At 42.4% G+C, this 22242-nt stretch overlaps 1 protein-coding gene and 1 long non-coding RNA gene across 4 annotated transcripts in view; one reads left to right on the top strand and one right to left on the bottom strand.

Moving 5' to 3' along the window:
* Positions 1-4882, bottom strand: part of LOC141579784 (uncharacterized) — a 15716-nt gene extending 10834 nt beyond the window's left edge. For all 3 annotated transcript variants that reach the window (XR_012511760.1, XR_012511761.1, XR_012511762.1), the window contains exons 1-2: positions 4739-4882; positions 4389-4506 (exon numbers count right to left, since the gene is read on the bottom strand). This is a non-coding gene — a long non-coding RNA (uncharacterized LOC141579784). The remainder of the gene's footprint in view (positions 1-4388; positions 4507-4738) is intronic.
* The window catches only part of CCDC168 (coiled-coil domain containing 168), a 29124-nt gene extending 6882 nt beyond the window's left edge, over positions 1-22242 (top strand). The window contains exon 4 of the mRNA XM_074378500.1: positions 484-22242. Within this exon, the coding sequence (XP_074234601.1) occupies positions 484-22090 (21607 nt within the window). The 3' untranslated portion in view covers positions 22091-22242. The remainder of the gene's footprint in view (positions 1-483) is intronic.

Below are 22242 nucleotides of genomic sequence, written 5' to 3'. Positions count from 1 at the left end.
TTTTCTCTTAATCAAAAACAAACAGCTGTTAAAATAATCTGGACTTATTTATAGAAAGCTATAGTTAATGGTATTGGACATTCTTCTGTTGTGCCTCCTAAATTTCTGTAAGAATACTTTTATTCTTGTCAAAACTTTCATGCAAAGAACAGAAACAAACTGGTATTCCTTGTGAAAGAATATAATCTTAACCTGCAACTTTGACTGTCAAAATAGACTTTTGGACAGCTTTTTGAGGAAGAACTCCTCATTCTCCTAGATATAAAAATAATTTGCTTCACTTTGTCAGCGGATTGATTTATTAAATGAATGGAACTAGGTAATGAATTGTTTTGTAATATGTATAATGACTTTCCAGTTGCTGTCTGTGTTGAGCTGTGTTTTCATATACTATATTGGGTTTCCTTAAATCTGGGCGAGAGTTCTTGTATGAAATATGTCCTAAGTGACAACTCGTTTACACACTGTTTTCTTATATTTCAGAGCTGATGACTTTTCAGAAAGAACAATCGCTTCATCACTTGCATCTGAAGAGAATGAAGGTAACTTTGAAGGCAGCGTTTCACCAGCAGATGAAACAATACAAGCAAGTACCAGTGAAAGTAAATATCAAGTAAGTCACTTTAGTGAAAGTCACATGCCATCTTCAAGTGGGACTAGCTCGTTTCTGTCACTGTTCCATTCAGAAGTAAAGGAAGTTTTTCTAAGGCGTAGCGGGTATCCTGAAGATGAACAGGAAACAACACAGCTTTCATCAAAGAAATTATTTTCCATAATGAAAAACAACAAAAATGAAAATGTAATGTTTTCTTCGGACTTCAACTTTTCAAGAACTTCTAGAATCATTATAGAAAGTGAAGATCTAGATGTGGTTCCGTGTCCTTCTGCCCACTTACTTCTTTCTAGAGACCAAGTCAGACTTCTAGAAGAAAATGTGAGAAACCAAATTCCTCTAAAATCCAGAGCTACATTAGACAGTAAAGCTACCTGTGTGTACTCAAGATCTCAAGAGCCCTTGATTCAGAATCAGCAGTCTGTTAGAGTGGACATTTCTGCCCAAACACAAGATTCTTTTCCAGGACAAAAGGCTGTTCAGGATCAAGGTTTTTTTGAAGCCCAATTTACTAGTCAAGCCCAACAATTTGTTAACAACCAGGTATCTATGAACAGCCAGCCTGATATCGAGGCCAAATACTTTGCTCTGCCTCAAGATTTGATGAGGAAACCACCTTCCAGCAGCACACAAGACTCCTTCCAGGCCCAAGATATGGACAGGAGCCAACATTTGGTCAAAGTCCCATATCCTGTTGAGACTCAAGATTCAATCAAGGGCCTAGAGTCTGATAAAAAACCCTTAGATGAGGCCCAATATCCTATCTGGTTTGAAGATCCAAATAAGAATGAATATTCAATCCAAGGGCAAAATGCTATTTTTAAGAATGCCAGATTTCTAGTTTTAACTCTAAGCCCAGATTCAGTTGCTAAAGGGTTAACACAACTAAAGAGGGCAAAGACGAAGGGCCAGAAACAAACTGCTTCCTCAAAAGTAAACCAGTGTCCTGCATACGGCTCAGTGCCTCCTTCACCTACCACGAACAGGCAGAAAAACAGAAGAAAAATATTACACAGTAAAAGTAAATTTAGTCTCAAAGTTCCACCTCAAAGGTCAAAGAAAACACCACGGTCACGGGTACTTCAAATCACAGTAGGTCACACTCCAGAACGTCGCAAGTTAAGACACAAGCGTGACACTCAGAAGAAAGAATTTCATCACAGAAAAGGTAAAGCAGGTACAGCCTTGCATCTTATTTATGTTTTCAAGCTTGTTCTTCCTTATATTAGGAAGTATTCCAGGAAAAAACTAGCGAAGTTCATGCCAGGTTTAACAGGGTGTGGACATTTTCTGCTGAAGCAAAATAAGTCAGGATATGCAGAGAAGGTCAACAACACAGGGTCTCTTGAGAAAAGAGAAACCTCAAGCAGCCCTAAAAATGGGCAGCAGCATGGCAGAGACAGTACTGGACTAAAAAGCATTTCACCCAAAATTCCACCTCAGCTAGAACAGTCTTTCAGGGACGATACTTATCAACAAAAAGCATCATTAATAGAAACAAACTGGAGGAATAAAGGGTCTCTTAAAGACCCAATTATACAAGCAAAGGAAATGGATATTGCAGAGTTTTGTGTCCCAGGCAGTGAAAAAACATCTGCCCCAAATACTGCAAAGCATGAGACACCTTTAGAAGAAGCTATATCAGAACATTTGCAGAAATTTGTTTTCTCTCCCAAAATGGAGTTGGACAGAAAAACAAAAACATGGGAGGACCTAAAAAGTGCAGAGAATGCACAATTTCCACTCTCAAGTGACGAGCAGTTACCAGCTAGTACCTCAGAAATGCAAAGGAGCTCTACAAAGGGAAATGCACAAAGACAAAAAGATTTTCTTGAAATTGTTCTGGAGTCTTCAGATGTCAACTTGCTCATTTCACTAAGAACCAGAAAGCATAAAAGCAGTGAACAATTAGCAGGTGTAAAAATTCAAGAGAGTACAGAAGATGTAATTGAGAAGGAAAAGAAACCATTAATACTTAAATTTACAGAAGACGGTGACCTGCGTGAAAGTGGTGACCTGGAATGCACCCCTGGAAGCAACACAAAAAATATGCAAGATCAAAGAATATCTGACGCGTTTCACAATGCTACTCACACCACCATCTCTGAACCACCGCCCATGGAAATGCAGAGCAGATTCAAACCCAAAACAGATACATCAAGAATGAGACTTAGTCCTTCAGCGGTAAAGCAAGACAAATTACCAGATGACAAGAAACTGTGGAATGCAAAAGTCATTGTTGTGAGATGTGTGTTTAAAAAGCCACAAGACCATGACAGAGAGGAAGAGCAACAGGCTTTACAAGAAGCAGTTCCACAGCTGCCAGAAGGTTTCAGGTTCAGCCTACAACTAGAGCGGAAGGCCAAGGATGTCAAATTTGAAGCAGGACAGAGCAGTTCACAAAGCAGAACAACTCAAAATAAAGAGCGAGAGGCACAGTCACAAACTCTTTCCCCAGAAATGATTTTGGGGACTACTCCATGCCCCACCATGGACCCATTTCAAGCTGAGAAGGTGAAGCATAGCACAGACAGACCTCCCGGCAGGGAGACTGCTGATCCAGTGTGTCCTCTTACTGCGTCAGAGAGCTTACCAGCTGGCGAAGTTTTAACTGAAACCACAGAATGTGGCGTCCCATTTGGTGGAAGCCCCAGAAAGACACCAGGCCATCAGATGGCAGAAGAAAAGGAAGACTTCAGAAGAGTTTTATCTGAAGTTGCCCTGGCATCTTATAATATGCATGTGCTTCCTTCATCATATTTTAAAAGGCAGAAAATCAGAAAAAAATTATCAGGGATGAAAGGTGCACTCAGTCCCAAACGTGTAATTATACAAGTAAAGAAGCCATCAATATGTCATCCAAGAAGACCAAGAGGTGATTTTAAAATCATAATTAAACAAATACTGCAAGATAAAACTGTGGCAGATAAGCTTCTGAATGTCATTTACCTTCACACATCTATTTTGCCTCATATGAGAATGTACAGCAGATTAAATGCAGAGAATCCCAGTCATACCCAGCTAAAACAAGAGAAATCAGAAGTTGAAAGAGAAGAAACATGTTCAGATACCATTAATAAGGGAAGTGACTCTGGAAACACAAAGGAAGATGCTAACTTGCAAGATGAAGTGAGAAGGGATAAAGAAGTGTCACTGGAAACAGCCCTTCAGGATAGCTGGGGCCTCAGACCGGATGCTTATCCAGAGAAGGAGCTTAAAACAAAGAAGGAAATGCATCAACCAGTCACCTTTGCAGAAATCATGATGGAGCCTATTTATTCCACCATAACAGATCCATTTCACGCTGAGAATGTGGAGAAAAGCCTACCAACACAAACAGATTTAAGATACATTGCAGATTCTGAGACGCCTCCTCCAGCATCAGAAAACTCACCAACGGGAGACCCTTTAAACCAGACAGGAGGAAGAGATGTCCCAGATGATGGCAATGATACAAGAGAAAGGGGTTACTTTTTTGCAGGAACAAGGTCAGCATTACCCAAAGATTTACCAGCAGTTTCCCCAGAGACTTTTAATTGCCACATGCCTGCTTTGTCTCATTCTAAAGTGAAGAAAAATGGAGTGAGATTCTCGCATATAGAATGTACAGTGAAGCCCAAGTCTGTACATATGAAGGCACTGAAGCCCTCAATTTCAAAAATATGTAGTATCACAGGTCATAGAAGGAAGCTAGAATCTGACTTTAAGGCCAAGTTTGAAAAGATCAACCAAGCTAACGGACTGGTATATGAATTTCTAAATACCCTTTACTCACCTGTGCGTAGCGGGTTACAAGGAGAAACAAACAGCTTCTGTCATGCTCAGGTGAATTTCCAGGAACTGGCACATGAAGGGAGACCACAGTACGTTGATTTCTTTCTTAAGAGTCACACCTTCCATGACAGAGGAGAAAAAGTGGAAGATGGAGAGGAAGAAGAGCAAAAATGTTTGCTAATAACAGCTCCACAGCATACCCAGCACCTCTGGATCCATGCACATCAGGGGAAGAAGACCCATCTTGCCGAACCAGACCCAACACTGGACTGTTTAGCCCAGAAGCTGCCCATTAATGAGCAAGATATGCAGCATCAAACATGCTTTACACGAACTGCTTTGCAGACTGACCTCCAGATGAGTTCTAGAGAAACCAAGGGACTCCAGAAGACCAACAAACCAGAAGATGAGAAAACAGCCCCTACGGGTCCGGCGAGTCTGCCTCCCGAGACAGGAAAGTCATCAGTTGATAAACCTTTGAACACTGCAACAGAGTGTGACTTGCCATCTGGTGGAAACCCTAAAAGGGAACTAGATTCTTATTTTGTGGAAAAAAATTCAGAGTTACCAGAAAATTTGCAAGTGACATTCCTGCAGTCTTCTGATTCTGTTGAACACCTTGTTTCTAAATCTAAAAGAAAGAACACATTGAAATTAGCAAGGAAGCCAAAAACAGTGAGTCGTAGATATAGAACTATGAGGGAAAAAAAGCCATCAATTTTGCATATGCTTAACAGCAGGCAGAACAAGAAACTGCAATACAGTCTTAAAACAAAGATGAAAAATCCACAGCAAAATAAAAATATAGCAGGTGCGTTTTTGGAGTTCATTCACTTCAAGGTGCCTATTTTGCCCAACATCAAAACGAGTATCAGATTAAATATGGAGACAGATATGCAAAGGGTAACAAGACTTAGTCAGATACAGCTAACGCAAGAGAAATCCCCAAATGGAAGAGAAGTATGTTGCCCAGATTCTGTTGATGTGAGTGGTTTATCTAATAGTGTGAAAGATGGGAAGGAGGAAGCAGGGGAACACAAAGATTTCCCAGCCCCAGGGAATAGCCAAGGCTTTGTATTCAATATATATCAGGAGAGGGACCATGACCTTGTCAAGTCGGATGAGGAACTGAAACAACCAGGAAGTGTAAGTGTTCAGGGACCACCACAAACGCACTTTGCACAGACTATTTTGAGTTCTACTTCAGGCCCTACGCTGGGTCAATTTCAATTTGGAAAGCTAGGGAGTTCTACCAGGTTTTCACCTCCCAAGTCAGGAGAAGCAAAGACTGATGAAAGAATGTTCTCTGCAAGGGAATGTGGTGTCCCATCTGATGCAAACCATCAAAAGGAACAAGCAGGTGGAATTGAAAAGAAACAGACAGCAGCTTTAGATTTCTGGGTGGCTGCTGTACCTGTATCCAAAAGCAAGAGAAACTTCAAACAGTCTTCACGTGTGAAAACCCTAGTGAATCCCAAATGTGAAATATTTAAAGCAAAGAAACCATCCATTTCATACATGTTCAATATCAAGGGTGGGGAGAGCCCAAACCGTAGAAAAGCACTGGGATGTAACTTGACAACCAAAATGAAGGAGGCGGATCAAAAAACGGCAGGTAACATGTACTCCCTCATGACCATTATACCTGACGTTAACAGGCATCGCAAGAGAGAAAGAGAAAAAGACATGTTAGGAGAGAAAAGACTCGGTTCCAAACAAGTAAAGCAAGAGACAGCACCACAAGAAGGGACTCTGACTCTAGATGACACCGAAGAAACCAATTTTCACGATGAAGAGGAAGAAGAAAGTGAACAAGAGATGTTCCTAAAAGTACTTCCACAGCACAGCCAACATTTCGTATTCTGCTCAGGCCACAGAAAGGAGCTTAACCTTCACAAACCAGAAAATAAGGGAAGTGGGAAAATTCTGTTTTTTACAGAACAAGACCTCACACCGCAAGTGCCACCTACAGATCCGGCGCAGGTAGAGGAGCCAAAGAGAAGTCACCAGACGCAAAGTGGTGCCCTGTGTACAGTGGACTCAAACCTTCCTCTTCTCAAGTCAAAGGAACCACTCGTTGGTCAAGTTTTAATTGATACGGTGAAATGTGGTCTCCCAAGTGACGGGAGCCACGGCAGGGACCTGCACAACCAGGTTAAAGAGGAGAAGGCAGAGTCCCACAAAGCTTTGCAAGCAGCTGTGCTGGAGTCTTTGGATATCTTCACACCCACTGCACCTGAATCTAAGAGGCAGAGAAAGACGTTTCCACGTAGAGCCTTAAAAAGTAAAATGCATCCCAGATGTGTTACTATGAAGGCAAGGAAGGTGCCAATTTCACAGGTATTTAATATCCCAAGGAATGGTGGTCTAAAAACCCTACATCCAACAACCCTGAAATCACAGATTATTGACCTTTTAATTCACATAAAATACTCTGGGATCCTGGAAGACCTCACCGCAGAGGAAAAGGAAGGACTAGCCCAAGAATTACCAGCAACAACTCTGGAGTTTTTGGATATATCCACACTTGTTTCAGCTGTGTCGAAAAGAAAGCAAAACAACGTAAAACTTACAGGCAAGAGAAATAAAATGAGTCCCAAATGTGTCACTTTGAAGGCAAAGAAGGCACCGATTTCCCAGACCTTTAACTCCAGCAAAGGGGGTGCCCCGAGCCACAGGAGGCAATGGGAATGCAACTTCAAAACCATGAGAAGACAGGGTCAGTCTGTGGCAGATGTCATCCTCAGTGCCATTTCCTCCTCCATGCCTGTTTCACTTGACGTGGGAGTGCATAATAGAATAAAAATAGAGACGGGGAGGCCATGGAAGAGGAAATTCAGTCATGAGCTGCAACAGCGAGGGCAGTCACCAGGTGGAGAGGAAGCCTGGGGGGCCCATTCCAGGGAGAAGAGGGGCTGGGCTGCAAAGGTCTGGGAGGAAGTCAAAGACTATGGCGGAGAAGCAGCCCCACGGAATTCTCAACACTTCACTGTTCATGCTTATAAAAAGGAGGAGCCTCGCTTTGTGAAATCAGACCTAGAACGGAAGAATTCAGCAAGGAAAATAACCCCAGAGTCACTTACCATAGCTCAGGAGCTGCAGCAACACGCGCGTTTCATGCAAAATGTGTCGCATTCTGTTTCCTGCTCTGTTTTGAATTCACTGCCATTTCAGAAGCTACCAAAAAGAACAAAAACCCAGAGAGGCTTAAAAGATACAGGGAGTCCAAAGATTTCATCCCCAGTGACAGAGAAATCACTTAGTGAATCTTTAATTGTTATAGCACAGAGTGGCTTCCCATCTGGAAGAGGCCCTTGGAAGGAACTTGCTAGTTCTGTGCAAGAGGGAAAGATGAGGTTACAGATGGGCTCACAAGTGAGAAGCCTACAGTCTTTTGGTCGCTCCCGGCCAGCTTCATCTAAAATCAAAGGGTGGAGAAACGCAGCACAAATCCCTGAGTCTGGGACTGAGAAAGCACAGATGGCATCGGTTTTAAAGACAGTTAACATCACTAGGTCTGGTGCCCTGAGCCATGGAAAGGAACAGGTCCACACCTTGGATGACGTGGCCAAAGAAATACCTCAAAGGATGTCCGATACATTTATGAATGCCTTGTTTTCACTTACACCTGTTTCACCTGCCATCAAAACACATGAAAAGCTGAAAGCAGAGAAAGGCCCAGTAAGGGAAGAAAGCACGTTTTTACAGCTAAAGCAAGAGGAAGGGAAAAGACTGTGTAAATATTCCTCTAATAAATGGAGCACCTCAAGCAACACACCAGAATCAAGATGGCAGCAGGACAAAGAAAAAGAGGGCAACGAAGTTTTATTCGAAGCAGGTCTTCGATTCCTGAATAGGACAGGAAGTAGAAAAGATCAAATTATGCTTATCACAGAGCAAGATGGGCAGCAAAAAATACTGGCTTCAGAAAATATATTGGAGTCTCTCTGTTCTCCCCTGATAATTGCATTTCCAACTGAGAAGCTGACGAAGACTGTCCCACCACAAAAAGACATACTCCATAGACTGAGTGAGAAGGCTGCATGTCGGAAAAGCAGGCGAGCAAGATTTGATGGTCTTTTCACTGGGGAGGCAGAGTATTGTAGTCCATCTGCTGGGAGCCCCACAAGGAAGCCAGATGTTTCCAGTGCAGTTTCCCTACCGTGTGAAGGAGAAGAGGGAGACATAAAAACTCAAAAAGGAATAAAATACACAGCTGATCAAAACATCCCACCTCCCAAGTCGGGAATGTCAGTGCTTGGAGATCCATGTGATAAAAGTGCCAGAAGGAAAGCGGGTGGTCGTGTTGCCAAGAAACACAAAGAGTTGCAAGGAGATTTGCTAATAATATCCATGATGTCTGTCTTAGCTGAGTCTAAAAGGCATAAAAGGGCATTAAAATATCTGGAAAGGAAAGATCTTTTGGGTCCCAGATGTGTAACCATGAAGGCAACGAAACCTCTTTGTTCACAGGTGCTTAATATCACTGAGCACGGTAATCTATCCTGTAGAAAGGAACAGGGGTGCAATTTAAAATCTGTGATAAACAACATGCAACAAAATCAAAGTATAGCTGATGCATTTTCATCTCCCACACCGGTTTCAACGTATAACAAATTAGATATTGAAATGGATGGCACACCAAAAACAGAGACGGATCAACCAAGAGTTAAAATACACGCTCGTACCCACCCAGAGCCAGAGAAATCACCGTGTGACCGAGAGGCATGGGAGGCCAATCTGAATGATACACAAAACCAATCCAGCAACACAGTGAAAATGAATGTGCAATGTGCAAAGGAAGAGAAAAATATCCTAGAAATGTTAGCAGAATCAGTTCCACACTGGAGCCAACACTTCCATTTCACTTCCTACCATCTGAAAAATCTTGGCTCCTGCAAATCAGAATCTAAACTGAATAGTTCAGAAGGCAGAAGCACTTGGAATTTGTCTTGTGCAGTACAAAATATGAGACAAGAAAAACATGTTAGAGAAACTATTTTGGAGCCTGTTTCTAGGAATGTGATGAATTTTATTCAAGTACAAACACTGAAGAAAAGTCTTCATGCTCAAGAGAGAATAAAATATATGGTACGTCTAAAGACTCCATTTCCAGAAGCTAGGAAATCAGAGACTGGCTCCATACAATGTGATGGTCTCTGGAATGGAAATCCTAGGAAGAAATGGGATAGTCCTATTTCTCAGAAAAAGACATGGAATCAAAGTGACTTAGTAAGAAACATCTTAAAGCCTTTAGATTTCTCCAGCCTTTATTCACCTGAACCCCAAAGCCAGAGTTACGCATTAGAGTTTGTAGAAAAGAAAAGTACAACGAGTCCCAAGCATGTAACTTTGGAGGCGAAGAGACTACTCGTTTCACAGTTGCTGAATACCGCAAGGTGTCTTACAGGAAACCATAGAAAGAAAAGGCACAGATTTAAGTACAAGACAAATGAGAGGCAATGGAACGGGAGAGTGAGACAGACATTATTTCATGCCACGGAGGGAGCTAACATTTCACCATCCAAGCTAGTGATTGATAAGCTCTCATTCAATACAACAGTAAGGGATACTCTGTTTAACAACAGAACACCTCACAGAAATCTGAATGGTCATATCACAGAGGAAAAGGCAGAGTTGGAGAAAAAGGAGATGAGATTTAACATCGAGAAACAGAAGAAGGAGTTCCAGCAAGGCAGAGCCGAGGCAGAGTTAGTTCTTAATACTCTCTGTGACTCTGGATCTGTTCCATCGCAAATGAAAGAGTTTATGGAAGTAAGAAGGGAGAAAGGCAGGCCGCAAAAGTTGATACACATGCCTCCGCAGCTGAAGCTGGAGAAATCACCAAACAGAAGACAAACACAGTCCCTTGTTAAGAGTGCTACGTCAAGAAATATTAAAACCCTGAAACAGTACATTAGAGAGCAAGAGGAAAACTACCGAACTGCTTTACTGGACCTTCCCCCACAACGTAGGTACCAGCTGGTGATTAGCCAGCAGGTGAAGAAGGAGCCCGACTGTGTCAAGTTCACAGTCAATTTGAAAAGAGACGTATACCGCCATCTCCCTTCACAGAAGAGGGAACTCAGTTGCACTGCGTTTGACATCTCAAGAATTAGACCACATACAAAGCATGAACTCCTCATTGAACGGAGAGTAAAGGAAGGCGACGCAGATGTGGTCCGACGTTCAGCTTCAGCTCCAATAGGGAGAGAAGTATCAGAGAAAATGGACATCTCCTTAAGTCCAAAAGGACACGTTTTGTTTCTTACGGAGTTGGCTGCTTCTCCACAGAAGACACACAAGGAGCAAGAACGGCGGGAACGAGGAAGTATTTCGGTGACACATCTGGAACCTGTCGCCTACCCCACTGTGGAAACTCCTCATTCAGAAAACACAGGAAACGTTGCTGAGGAAGATGCGTACCTTGACAGAAGACATGCTTCACATCTATTTGGAAGAGAAGGAGTAAAAGAAACTGCTATCTTACAAGGTTCAAAAAGATATAAATTTCTTTGTACACATGCAGAGGTCCAGCAAAATATGTCTGCAGTGCAGAAAGGAGAGATGAAACCAGACTGCATTTCTGCAAGCATCCTGGATTCTGTATCTTGCCCCGGTGGGGAACCTCTTCAGGTAAAAGAGGCAGCCAATGCAACAGGGAAAGAACATGTTAGCATCCCTGTAGATTTGACTGTAAATCCATGGAGAAAAGAGAAATCAGAGGGAACTGATATTCTATTAGAATCAAATGGACAGAAAATCAACTTTTCCAAAACACAGAAGGCAGAGAAACAAAACAGTTCTAAACAAAGTAAAGAAAATATTCTGGAGTCGATGTCTTCTTGCATAGTGCATCAACTCCACACTGAAAAGCTAAAGAAAGAAGTCTCAGCCAAAGGATTGAGTTCAACAGTTTTGAGCCCAATGGTAGAGAAAGCATCAAACAAAGCATATTTTCCAGTGGCTCCAACTCCAGGCTCGGCAGGAACCGATTTGCATACCAGAGGAAGAAAAGAACATCGACAAGAAAGTACATGCAAGGCTCTTCCACCATCTGCTTCTCATTCTTTGATGGATAGACTCCAGGTTAAATTGCCAAGGGTAAAGAAAGCATTAAAGGAGGCAGAGAGTGCAAAGTACCACGCTTCAGATACAGAAGGAATTGGCTTGCTTTTTTCAGGAAAAGAAGAAAAGCAACCAGAATATATACAACATATTTGCCCAAATCTTGCTTCTCCCTCTTTGAGAGATATATTTCAAAGTAAGATGCCGTGTAAAAAGAAAGCTTCGGAAGAAGTAGCTAGCACTACGCATGACACCCCAAGTGCAGAAGGAGCTGGTTTGCTAATTACAGGAAAGGGAGAACAGCAACAAAAACATACAAACGAGGCTCTTCTAAAGCCTGCGTCTCACTCGCCAGCAGGTCGACTGCACATTAGCACCTCAGTGCAGCGAGTAAAACTGGATGACACCAATATGATGCATGGTGAACATTCAACTCCACAGGCTAAGGAAGCATTAAAAGGAATGGATGTTACTGTTGGATATACCCAAACAAGTGAAAAGAGACACTTACCCAGTGCAGAACAAACACAGCAGCACCTGTTGGTTCCCTCTCAGAATTTTCTGATGCATAGGTCCTACCCTCAGAATGATCCCTGGTTCCTGCCACAGTTAGTGCCTCCGGCCAAGGAAGCATTATCAGAAGCAGGTAACGTGTTGAGCAGGACAAAAGGATCAGACTTGATTTCTAAAGCTCATCTGAACACTGGAAGTGAGTATGGCCTGGAATGGGCTGGGCCCTTGAGTCCTCCAAGGCAAACAAAAAGACAAAATACAATGCTGCCTTCAGAATCATTCAGTGAAAATATAAAATATCAGGATGTCTCATTTCCAAAAGGAAAGAAAGCGTCAGACGGGGCACAGGTAATTGATTCAGTATCACATGGTAGCTCCAAGCGAAGAGAGAAGGCACAATTATGCAAAGCATATCAAAAAAAGGCACAAAAAGAGGTGTGCCTGCCTGGATTGTTTTTACATTCTCTTTCTGTCCATTTGCCTCTTTTGCCTGAAAGTAAAAGACAGAAGAGTGACGTAAAACAAGGACTTAAGAAAGGCGTAATATGCCCCGAAAGAACTTTGATGTTTAAGAAATCAGTCTCTTCAGATACGTTTAATACTGCGAACTACAGAACCCCAGGCAACAGGCCAGAACTGCAGTGGAAACTAAAAGAGAAGATGGTAAATATGAAATGTAGAAAGGTCAGACCTGATTTGGTTGTGACAAATACGTATGAGTTCATCCCTTTTTCACCTTACTTCAAATTGAATAAAAAGATAATTGATGAGATTATCTCAAGTGACGTAAAGGGAATAAAACACCATATATCTCAGAAAAAGAAGCATAGAATTAAAAGAGTCAATATGAAATGGATAATGGATCCCAACGTTATTTTGAAGGCAAAGAAATCATCACTGTCACACACACGCGAGGGAGAGGAATGGCCAGTGCCGCTGAACATTGTAAAAATAGAAAGCAAGGTGCAAATAGGTAAAGGTAAGTCAGGTATGAAACTGGCAGACTTGCTGATTTCCTTACCATCTCTGTCACATCCTAATTTGAATTCAAGAATAAAAGTAGGAAAAGGTAAGTCAGGAATACCAAGGAGCTGCCTTCCGCCACTGAAGTTCCAGGCATCCTCAAATATCAGAAAAACATCATTTCCAGAGTCAATTAGTAGGGATAGTTTAAGCGATATAATAGAATCAAAGCAACATTTACCACAGAAAAAGAAGGAAGATGGAGAAGATACTGTGTATCTGAAAGATACGGTGCACCGCAAATGTGCCACTTTTAGAAGGAAGAAAAAGCTTTTTAAGCTTACACCGCGTGGACAAGAACCACAGTGGAACAACAAAGAACAAGAGGAAATGATGCAGGGAGATAAAGGTGGTCTAGATGTAGTTCCGAACAAGCCCCATGTTTCCATTCCTTCTTCATCCCTCCTGGAATGGGGTCCTGGATTAAAAGAAGAGGCACACATGCGAGGAGTAACAGGGCTCTGCTTTCCATCACTGACCATCCAGGAATTATCAGATGCAATGATAACATGTGAGGAGCCAATGGATGACATTTTAAGCAGCATAAAAAGAGCAAAATATATGCCACAGAAAACCGAAGATAAAGTGGAAATGGAAGAAGAAATAAGGCTTCGCAAAAGAATAGCTTTGAAGGTGAATCAGTCTCCGACTCCACAGGAGTTGCACTTGAACATCAAAGGAAAAGAGGAAAAGATGCAGGAAGATTCGGGTGAACAAGCTGGGATTCGGAGAAGACCGTGCCTCTCTGTGTCTTCTCCACCTTACTCTGAGGTGGACACAGGAGGGAAACGAGAAGCAGTCGTGCTAAGAAAAACAAGATCCCCCTTTCCACAACCAGTGCTCCAGGACTCATCAGATACGGGGAAAATAGCATATAAAGAGTCTACCTGTGGTGATACGGAAGAAGAAGAGAGAGTAAAAATGGCAGAAGTCGTACCTTTGAAGAAAAATAAATCACCAATTTCACAGGAAATCCAGTTGGACATCAAAGAGCAAAAGAAAAATATACAGAGAATTAAAGGTGAACCAGGTGTGGTTTTGACCTGTACGTCCCTACCTGCTCCTTCAACTGGAGATGATGTCTCAGATGATGTGAAAATGGTACAAGAGTACAAGCCCCAGAGAGGGGAGGACAGAGGGGAAATAGCAAACATGAAATATAAAATATACCCCAAAGGCACCACTCCCAAGGCAAAGATATTACTACCATTTCCACATGTTCCCAGTTCCCCCGGGGGGTGTGGCCCCCAAATTAGAGACATACAGACAAACATAAGAGGGAACCTGGGACACGTACAGGACAGAACAAGTGAACGAGATGACGTTCTGGCAGGACCTTGTTTACCTCAGTTTAAATTAAACAGAGTTGCAGAAGGCAAGGAAGGGAGCCAAGGAGTAGTGAGACCCTGCCTTCCATCCTCATGGCCCAAGGAAGCATCAGACACAAAGAGATTAAAATATACGACGTCACCTGTCAATGATATCTCAAGAGATTCAAAGGGAACAAAATACACGGCACAGAGAGAAGAGAAAAAATCAAATATTTTTGAGAGAGACCTAATGCATCCCAAAGGCTTAGCTTTGAAGGCAAATAAATCACCCCTTTTCCATATACTCAGAGCGAAGAAACTGCAAGTGAACATTAAAGAACAAGTGAGAAGGGGGCAGGACGGTAGCAAGCACACAGTTGTGCTTCTGAGCAAAATTTGTCCTTTTGTCACTTCTTCAGCTCATCTGAAGTTTGACACAATAAAAGAAGAGAAAGGGGAACCAGGAATAATAAGGAATTACGTGTCACCTCTCGAGCTCCAAGACTCATTGTCTTCAGTGCAGACAGCACCTACAGAGTCAGCTGACAGCCGGAGAAAAGGAGGAAGACAGCATCCACCACCGAAAGAAAAGGCCGGAGTGCCAGCAGCAGCCCTTATCGCGCGCCCCAACGGCACAGATGTCAAGGCAGGGACAGCATCGCCTCCTCACGCATTCAGCGTTGCTGAGCTCGGTGCCTGGAGCAGGAGAAAGGAACCACAGTCGAGTACTAAGGAGAGAGTGGAACAGGAGCAGGGAAGAAGCGGGGACCCGCACGTGGCTCCAGCAAAAGCTCCTCCTTCCTTGCGTTGTCCATCTCACCATAGACTGGATGCAGGAACTAAAGCAGACGCAGGATCCACTCCTTCCCAGTTACAGCTCCGTGAGTCATCAGGTGCAGGGGGAGTCAGATATGCAGATCCCAGTCAGGGTATCAGCTCATGTAATGTCATAATAAAAGCTAACAGACAGGAGCCATGTAAAGAGGCAAAGGACAGAGTCACAACAAAAGGCGGGAGAGACAGACGATCCCCCCAAGTAATAACTTTGGAAGCCCACTCGTCCGCACTTACCCATCTACTCAGTGGAAACAGGCTGCCTCTGGATGTCAAGGAGCGAGGGGAGGAGGTGGTTCTGAGGGAAACGCGGGCTTCCTTACCTTCTCTATCTGACCTGCAGCGGGGCCCCAGCACAAACCAGAAGGAAGGCGCAGAAGGAATAACACAGTCCTGTTTTCCACCACTGGAGATTTACGATCCATTCATTCCAAGCCAAAAAGCAGATACGAGGTCACTTATGTTGAAAGAGGAAGATAGACTCAAAACAGATACTGAAGACAGAGTGCTCCCAGTCTCTCTCTCTCTGGATCAGAAGGCAAAGGAGCCACCGCTTTCACATCTACTTGACACCAAAAAACCGTGGTGGGAAATTAAAAAGCAAGAGCAAAGGGTGCAGAGAAAGGACACTGAACTAGTTACAAACCTGAAGAACATTTGTATTTCTTCACTTACTCTGCCATGTCTTAAATCCGATGCAGCGGAAGGAGAGGGGTACGTGATAAGAGTTACAAAACTGCCACTCCCACAATCACAGTCCAAGGAATCAGCACACACAATGAAAATAGAATATGCTGAAACAACTGATGGAGAACTTGCAAAAGATGTAAGAGAAGTAAGAGAGCACATGCTACAGAAAGAGGAGGATGACAGAGAGGAAAGTGTGCATATGAATATTATCGTGGACCCCAATAATACGGGTTTGAAAGCAAAGGAATCGTTTGTTTTGCTTACATGCAATCCAAGTGACCTTCAGTGGAAAACTAAAGAGCAAGAGGGAGAGGTTCAGGGAGCTAAACGGGAGCCAGGTGACCTAACGCAGCCTGAGACTTGTACTTCTAGACCTGCCCACCTTCACCCTCATGAAAATACCAGCATCAAGGAAGAGAGCGTGCCGATGTTACCAAGATCCTCTTTTCCCCCAGTAAACTTCCAGAAGTCATCAGGTTCCGAGGAAGTGGCACATGTAGAGCCAATTGCTAGTGATACTGCGATCAGTCCACAAAATGAAGAACGACGTACATCCCAGAACAAGGGAGAGGGTGGAGCAGAAAGAGGAAACCTCGTGTTCCCCAAACATCAAGAAAAGGAGATGCAAGAAAGTAAAGCTGAACTGGGTATGGTTCCCACCACATCTTCTACTTCGTTACCATCTCTCCCCGCCCTCAGCTTGGATAAAGAAGTACAAGTACATGATAAAATGTTAGCACTTGAAAGGTCTGTTTTGCCAAGAATATCAAATGCAGGGGAAATAGTGCGTACACAGTCAATTGGTGGTGATATCACGAAAGACGTTCAAAACGAGGAACAACCTATGCCTGAGAAAGAAGAGAGGGTCAGGGAAAGAACGGTAGATACGAGAGGTCCAACACACACCACAGAGATAACTTTGAAGTCCAAGAGAATACCTCCTTCATATATGCTCCATAGGACAGAATTGCATCTGAACATCAGAGGGATAGAGCCAAAGAAACAGGAAGGTCAAGGTAACCCGCCCAGTATGATGCTAAGAAAAATGTATGTTTCCATACCTCCTACTGAGCTGAAATTGGATCAAGGGACACAAGTAGATGAAGAAGAGCCTGGAATGAAAAGATCCTCTTTGCAAAGAAAAATACTTGTTTCCAGACCACGAATTAAGCTGAAATTGGATAAAGGCACACAGGTAGATGAAGGAGGGCTTGGAATTAAAAGATCCTCTTTGCAAAGAAAAATACTTGTTTCCAGACCTCTAATTAAGCTGAAACTGGATAAAGGCACACAAGTAGATGAAGAAAGGCTTGGAATTAAAAGACCTTCCCTGCTTCCACTGATGCTTTCAGCATTATCAGATGCAGAGAAGAGAGCAGATTCAAAGGGAACTGGAAAACAACACACGTCAGAGAAAGAAAAAAAGTATGACATGAAGAAAGTAGACATGAGGATCAGGATGCATCACAAAGAGGGAAGAATTTCCCCAATTTCACATGTCCTTGGTACAAAGGAATTTGTGTTGAATGTTATTAAAGAGCCAGGGAGGAGTGTACACAAAGGTAAAGATAAACCAGGTGTGGTTCTGACAAGGACTTTTCTTTCTATCCCGTCAGCACCTCTTTATCTAGATTCAGGGAGCAAAATGGACAAAGATGTGCCAGGAATCACAGGATCCTCTCATCCACAGCAACATCTCCAAGAATCATCAGACACCCAGAAAATAGCAATCAGAGAGTCAGTTAGTGGTGACAGTAAACTGGTTAAGAACGCTGAACACTTGGTTCCAGAAGAGGCCAAGCGACAGTGGACCTCCAACTTCATGATCAGCATCCAGCAAAGGAAAGAGCCTCCACGAGTCAAATCTGAAGGAGATCTGAGTGAGTTAAATTCACGGCATGAGGGCTTCTATTTTACAGGACTTGGTACCATAAGAGGTGGGAAAAGGCTGGAATATTTCTTCACAGGGCAAGAGGCTCAGCGAGAAAAATACAGAACAGCACATTTTACTACGTTTCTTTCCTTCCCCGCGATAGATCTAACTAACATTGAAAGTCTGAAGAAAGATACGGAAATAATGAATAACCTGAGCCATAAAATAAGTCCTCAGGACTTAGTTTCGCTGCCGAGGAAAATATCCAAGGAAATTTGTGCCACGCGTGGCACCCCTGTCAGTTCAGAAGGATTTTCTGCTTCAGAGCAAGATGCCCACCAACAAGAGACTTTATCAAAAGCGTCTCCAGGATCTGCAGATTCATGTAAATTTGATAAACCAGAGGAAGATAGACAAAATAATGAAAAAATAAGCAAAATGTCCCCTCCCAAAGTGCTGGCAAAGGAATCAGTTGAGAAAATGAGTATCACAGAGTCAAATGCCTCCCCGAATATAGAACAAGAAATTGTCACGGAAAAGCAAATGGTGCTGCGGTCTGGGAGTGGGCGGCAGACCAGGGTGGATTCTAGCCTTTCTCTGAAGATTCCACTTCAAAATGGAAAGCAGAGGACACCGCTAGAAATAGATGTGCACAAGCAAACTACAGTCTACCCTGGAGCACAAGTACTACAAAGAATGCACATGGATATTACAGAGTTTGATGCCCAAAAAGGGCAAAAAAGGCAGGCATTGTTTGTTCCAGAACAAAAGGAACACAACCCAGAGTCGCTTCAGAAGTCTCTTTCTTCCTTCTGGAACTTTCCACCTCAATTTGGTGATCTGGAGGAAAAAAATGAAACTGCCACAAGCACAACTATAAATCTGGAACAAAAAAAATTAGACAGGAAAGAAGGGATATTAAAAATAGACACAAATATAGCCGTCCACCTGGAAGAGGACAAAATAGAAATGCACAAACACACCACCGTCAATCTGGAGGAGGAGAAAATAGAAATGGACACAAGCAACACAGTAAACCTGAGCATGGCGTCTCTAAAGGCAGAGGAACCTCAAATCAAGGCTCAGGTCGTCTCTCACATGGCAAACCGCGGCCCAAGGAAACAAAAACATAAAAAGGAACGAGAAGTGTCTTGCGCAAAACAAAACATTCAGCTACAAAATATGTTTCAAAAACATATTCTGGACTCATTTTATGCCTATATTCCACTTTCTTCCAATTTTGGAGGTCAGAAAGGCAGATTGACAATAGCAGATGTGAAAAGAGAATTGAGCCCCAAATACTTAAGTATGAAAATCCCAAAGCATCCTATTCTACAGATTCTAGGCAACACGGGACGTGGTACTCCAAGCAACAGAAAGAAATTGGAGTATAATTTTAATAGATCAAAGAAAATATCTTTGTGGCGAGAAGAAGCCTCAGGAATATTTATCAGAAGTCTTTCTATTTCCATGATGAGTCCATCTCAGACTAAAGAAACAGTAGTACCTGAGACAAACTTAGAAAGTGCAAAGAGAACTTGTCTTTCAAAATTTCCGCATAAATCACCAAACACTAGTAAAACTGTCAAGAGGGACAGCTCAAGCACTGTAAAAGAAGGTGACCAGAATTCTACAAGCACAGTTCCTCAGGATTCTCAGCCCTTCGTGGTGGATGAGCAACAAATGAACAAGCTTCCTAGTGCCAAGTCAGAAGCAAACCTCAGCAGTGAAGCAAATCAAAGTTTAACTCCACAAACAAAAGAATGTGTTGTTCCAGGCCATGATATCTCAAGCATCGTAAAAGAGCCTGACTTGCTTACGATCGAGCAAGAAAAGGCACCAAAATCCATTCAAACACCTACAGATTGTCCATTCATGCCTGAAGATCCAAACGAAAATGTGGAAACCCACATGAAAAGTGCCCTCAGTACGAATATTCCCCCGCTGGGGGTAGAAGAACCACAGTGTGAAACTCAGCTGTTTGGTAGCGCGGAGCATGCCCCACCACCTGAGCATGGAGATCAGAGTGAACCTGTGCAGGACACAGCCACACAAACCCTTCAGCAACAGAAAACTCCTCCAGGAACTGAGCCCAAAGCACCCCAAGTTAAAAGTAATGAAATAAAAATAGCGGCAGATAGTCCAAGGGCAGAAAGTTTACTTCCTCTTTACGAAGCAATTAAAAATGTCTTTGAAGCCCAGGTGAAAAATATGATCCAAGACAAAATTTATGCTGATTTACTGGAAAAAGTGAAAGACGATAAACCTGGTAACTGGGAGGCACCACCTTCTGCAGGGAGTGCAGATACAACATCCACAATAACACATCCCAAAGTGCAGCCAAAGCCTATTGTAGAAAGTTTTACTTGCGAAGGAAAAAACAAGCTCACGAATCATTTAGAGTCAAAAGCACCTGAAATAAATCTGAATTTGACACCAGAGATGATAAAACAATCCTTCCAAAAGCTCAGTTGTTATCCAAAACAGGCTATTTCAAAACATAACACCTGGAGGCTCAACCAAAGACATAAAAAAATGTGCTTTTTGTCTCTCAGAGGGATTGATACTGTAAAATTTAACCTAAAACACAAATACCAAAAAGACTCACCACCTGTCAGCTGTATGAAAACACTGACTGTTAATGTTTCGAGTGGCAGTGAGGAGATTATTACAAAGTTAAAGAGAATAAATGAGCTAGAGAGTAGAACACCTTCATTAATTTCTGCTGGACAAATGCCATTGCCTCGTATTCTCCAAAACTACTCAGTAAAAGAAAAAGACAAACTTCTCCTACACTTTTCTATGAAAACACTGGAGGTTCAAATGAAAACCTTCCCCAGAATTGTAAGAGAATCTTACACAATGGCCAGTGCTCAGGATAGAAGGAAACTTTTATCAAAATGTATTCATTCTGATGTCAAAGTACCAAAACGAGAAAACAGAATTTTGTTACTTGTTGAGGAAAAATCTCTTCATCAAATAGATCTTGATTTACGATACAAATACACTCGTTTTCTCCTGGGGCTTCCAGTCAAAAGTATGTTCCCTAAGCCAAACACACTTCCCAAACATATTCTTAAGTTACACACAGTTGCAATATGTAAAAAAGTGGACAGTAGTGGAGAAAGTGGTGGTCTTCCCATTGATACCGGACCGTTAGAACAACATCTCTCTTTCAAAAAGCAAAGTCCCCGTGAAAATTCATCACTGATCAATACATTCTTGGAGCCCCAGCAGGTGTGTTCTTCTGACCCTGATCAACACAGCACAGTGCAGGAAGACACTACGGCTCTTTCAAATTTAAAATCTCACGTGACTCCAGGGAAAGATAAACAATGTCACGTATGGTTTCAAGATACAAATACATGTGAATCTGTTGATTTAAAGACTCAGGAAAATGCTCATGATTTGGTTGATTCCCATTCAATTCAGAATTTTGAAGATTCTACTGATAGTCACACAAATACTGAGAGTTCAGAAACCTGGGGGGGATGCTCAGCTCTTGATGCACATGACAGTGAAGAATGTGTATTTTTAGAAGCCAACTCTTGTTTAAGTCAAGAATCACAAAGTATTCTATTTGAATTACAGAAAGGCATGCCTTTGGCAAATCTCTACAGGAAGAAAAAAATCAAAACTGATCTGAAACCATTTTACACTGAAGATACAGGTTCCCATCATATTAGAGGCTGTAGAAAACATTCCTCAGTTGTGACACCACCTTCTTGTGACTCCCACAAAAGCAGGAAATATAGGTCATCCTCCAAAATGCAATCTCGTGACTCGTATAACAGTTCCTTAACTACTGTAGATCTGTCTACATCATCTTTCATTCCATTCAGTGATGAGAAGCTTTCACAGACTACTAAGAGCAGAAAAAATTACTCCTTAGTTCCCTTAACGGAATCAAATATTAAATTACATCTTTCAAAAAGCCAAGGCAAACCTCGCAGGCATTCAGAAAGCAAAGAAAGAAAGAAGGCCAAATGCGATTCATTTAGAAAGAACAACATTCCTTGGGAATGTGACTACAGTTATACACAGAGTAAAGAGAAACGCACAAGAAAGAAGAAAGAGCGTGATTTTGAGTCAGAAAGATCGGATTATTTCCCAAGTGAACGTAAGTCAGCATCAGAACCTCATCCAGAGGAGAGCGACTTCCTTTCTGAAGGAAAACCAAGCCAGCCATTTTTTTATGCCTGTATACCGGCAGACTCACTGGAGATTGTACCCAAAACCATTCGCTGGACTATTCCTCCCAAAACTTTAAAGAAGAAAGACTTCAGAGTCCCTGTGGTGGCCAAGATTTCAAGTTCTTACAACCTATGGAGTTCATCCAAAAAGTTATTGGGGTCACTGTTAGAGTCCTTCAGCCTGGTTCGTCAAAAATGATTTTACCACATTAAGGTTCATCTCGAGGGGAAAGGTGGTTACTGTCGTGATATTCTGGGAAAAATAAAATCATATAAAGTCAAATGATTTCCTTGTGAAGTGTCTTCTAAACTGATGCCTTTTATTTCTGCAGTAGATTTGCATAGTTTTGG

This window comes from Camelus bactrianus, chromosome 14, assembly GCF_048773025.1.
Source record: "Camelus bactrianus isolate YW-2024 breed Bactrian camel chromosome 14, ASM4877302v1, whole genome shotgun sequence".
Taxonomy (NCBI): Eukaryota; Metazoa; Chordata; class Mammalia; order Artiodactyla; family Camelidae; genus Camelus; species Camelus bactrianus.
This window is presented reverse-complemented; position numbering and strand designations above follow the sequence as displayed.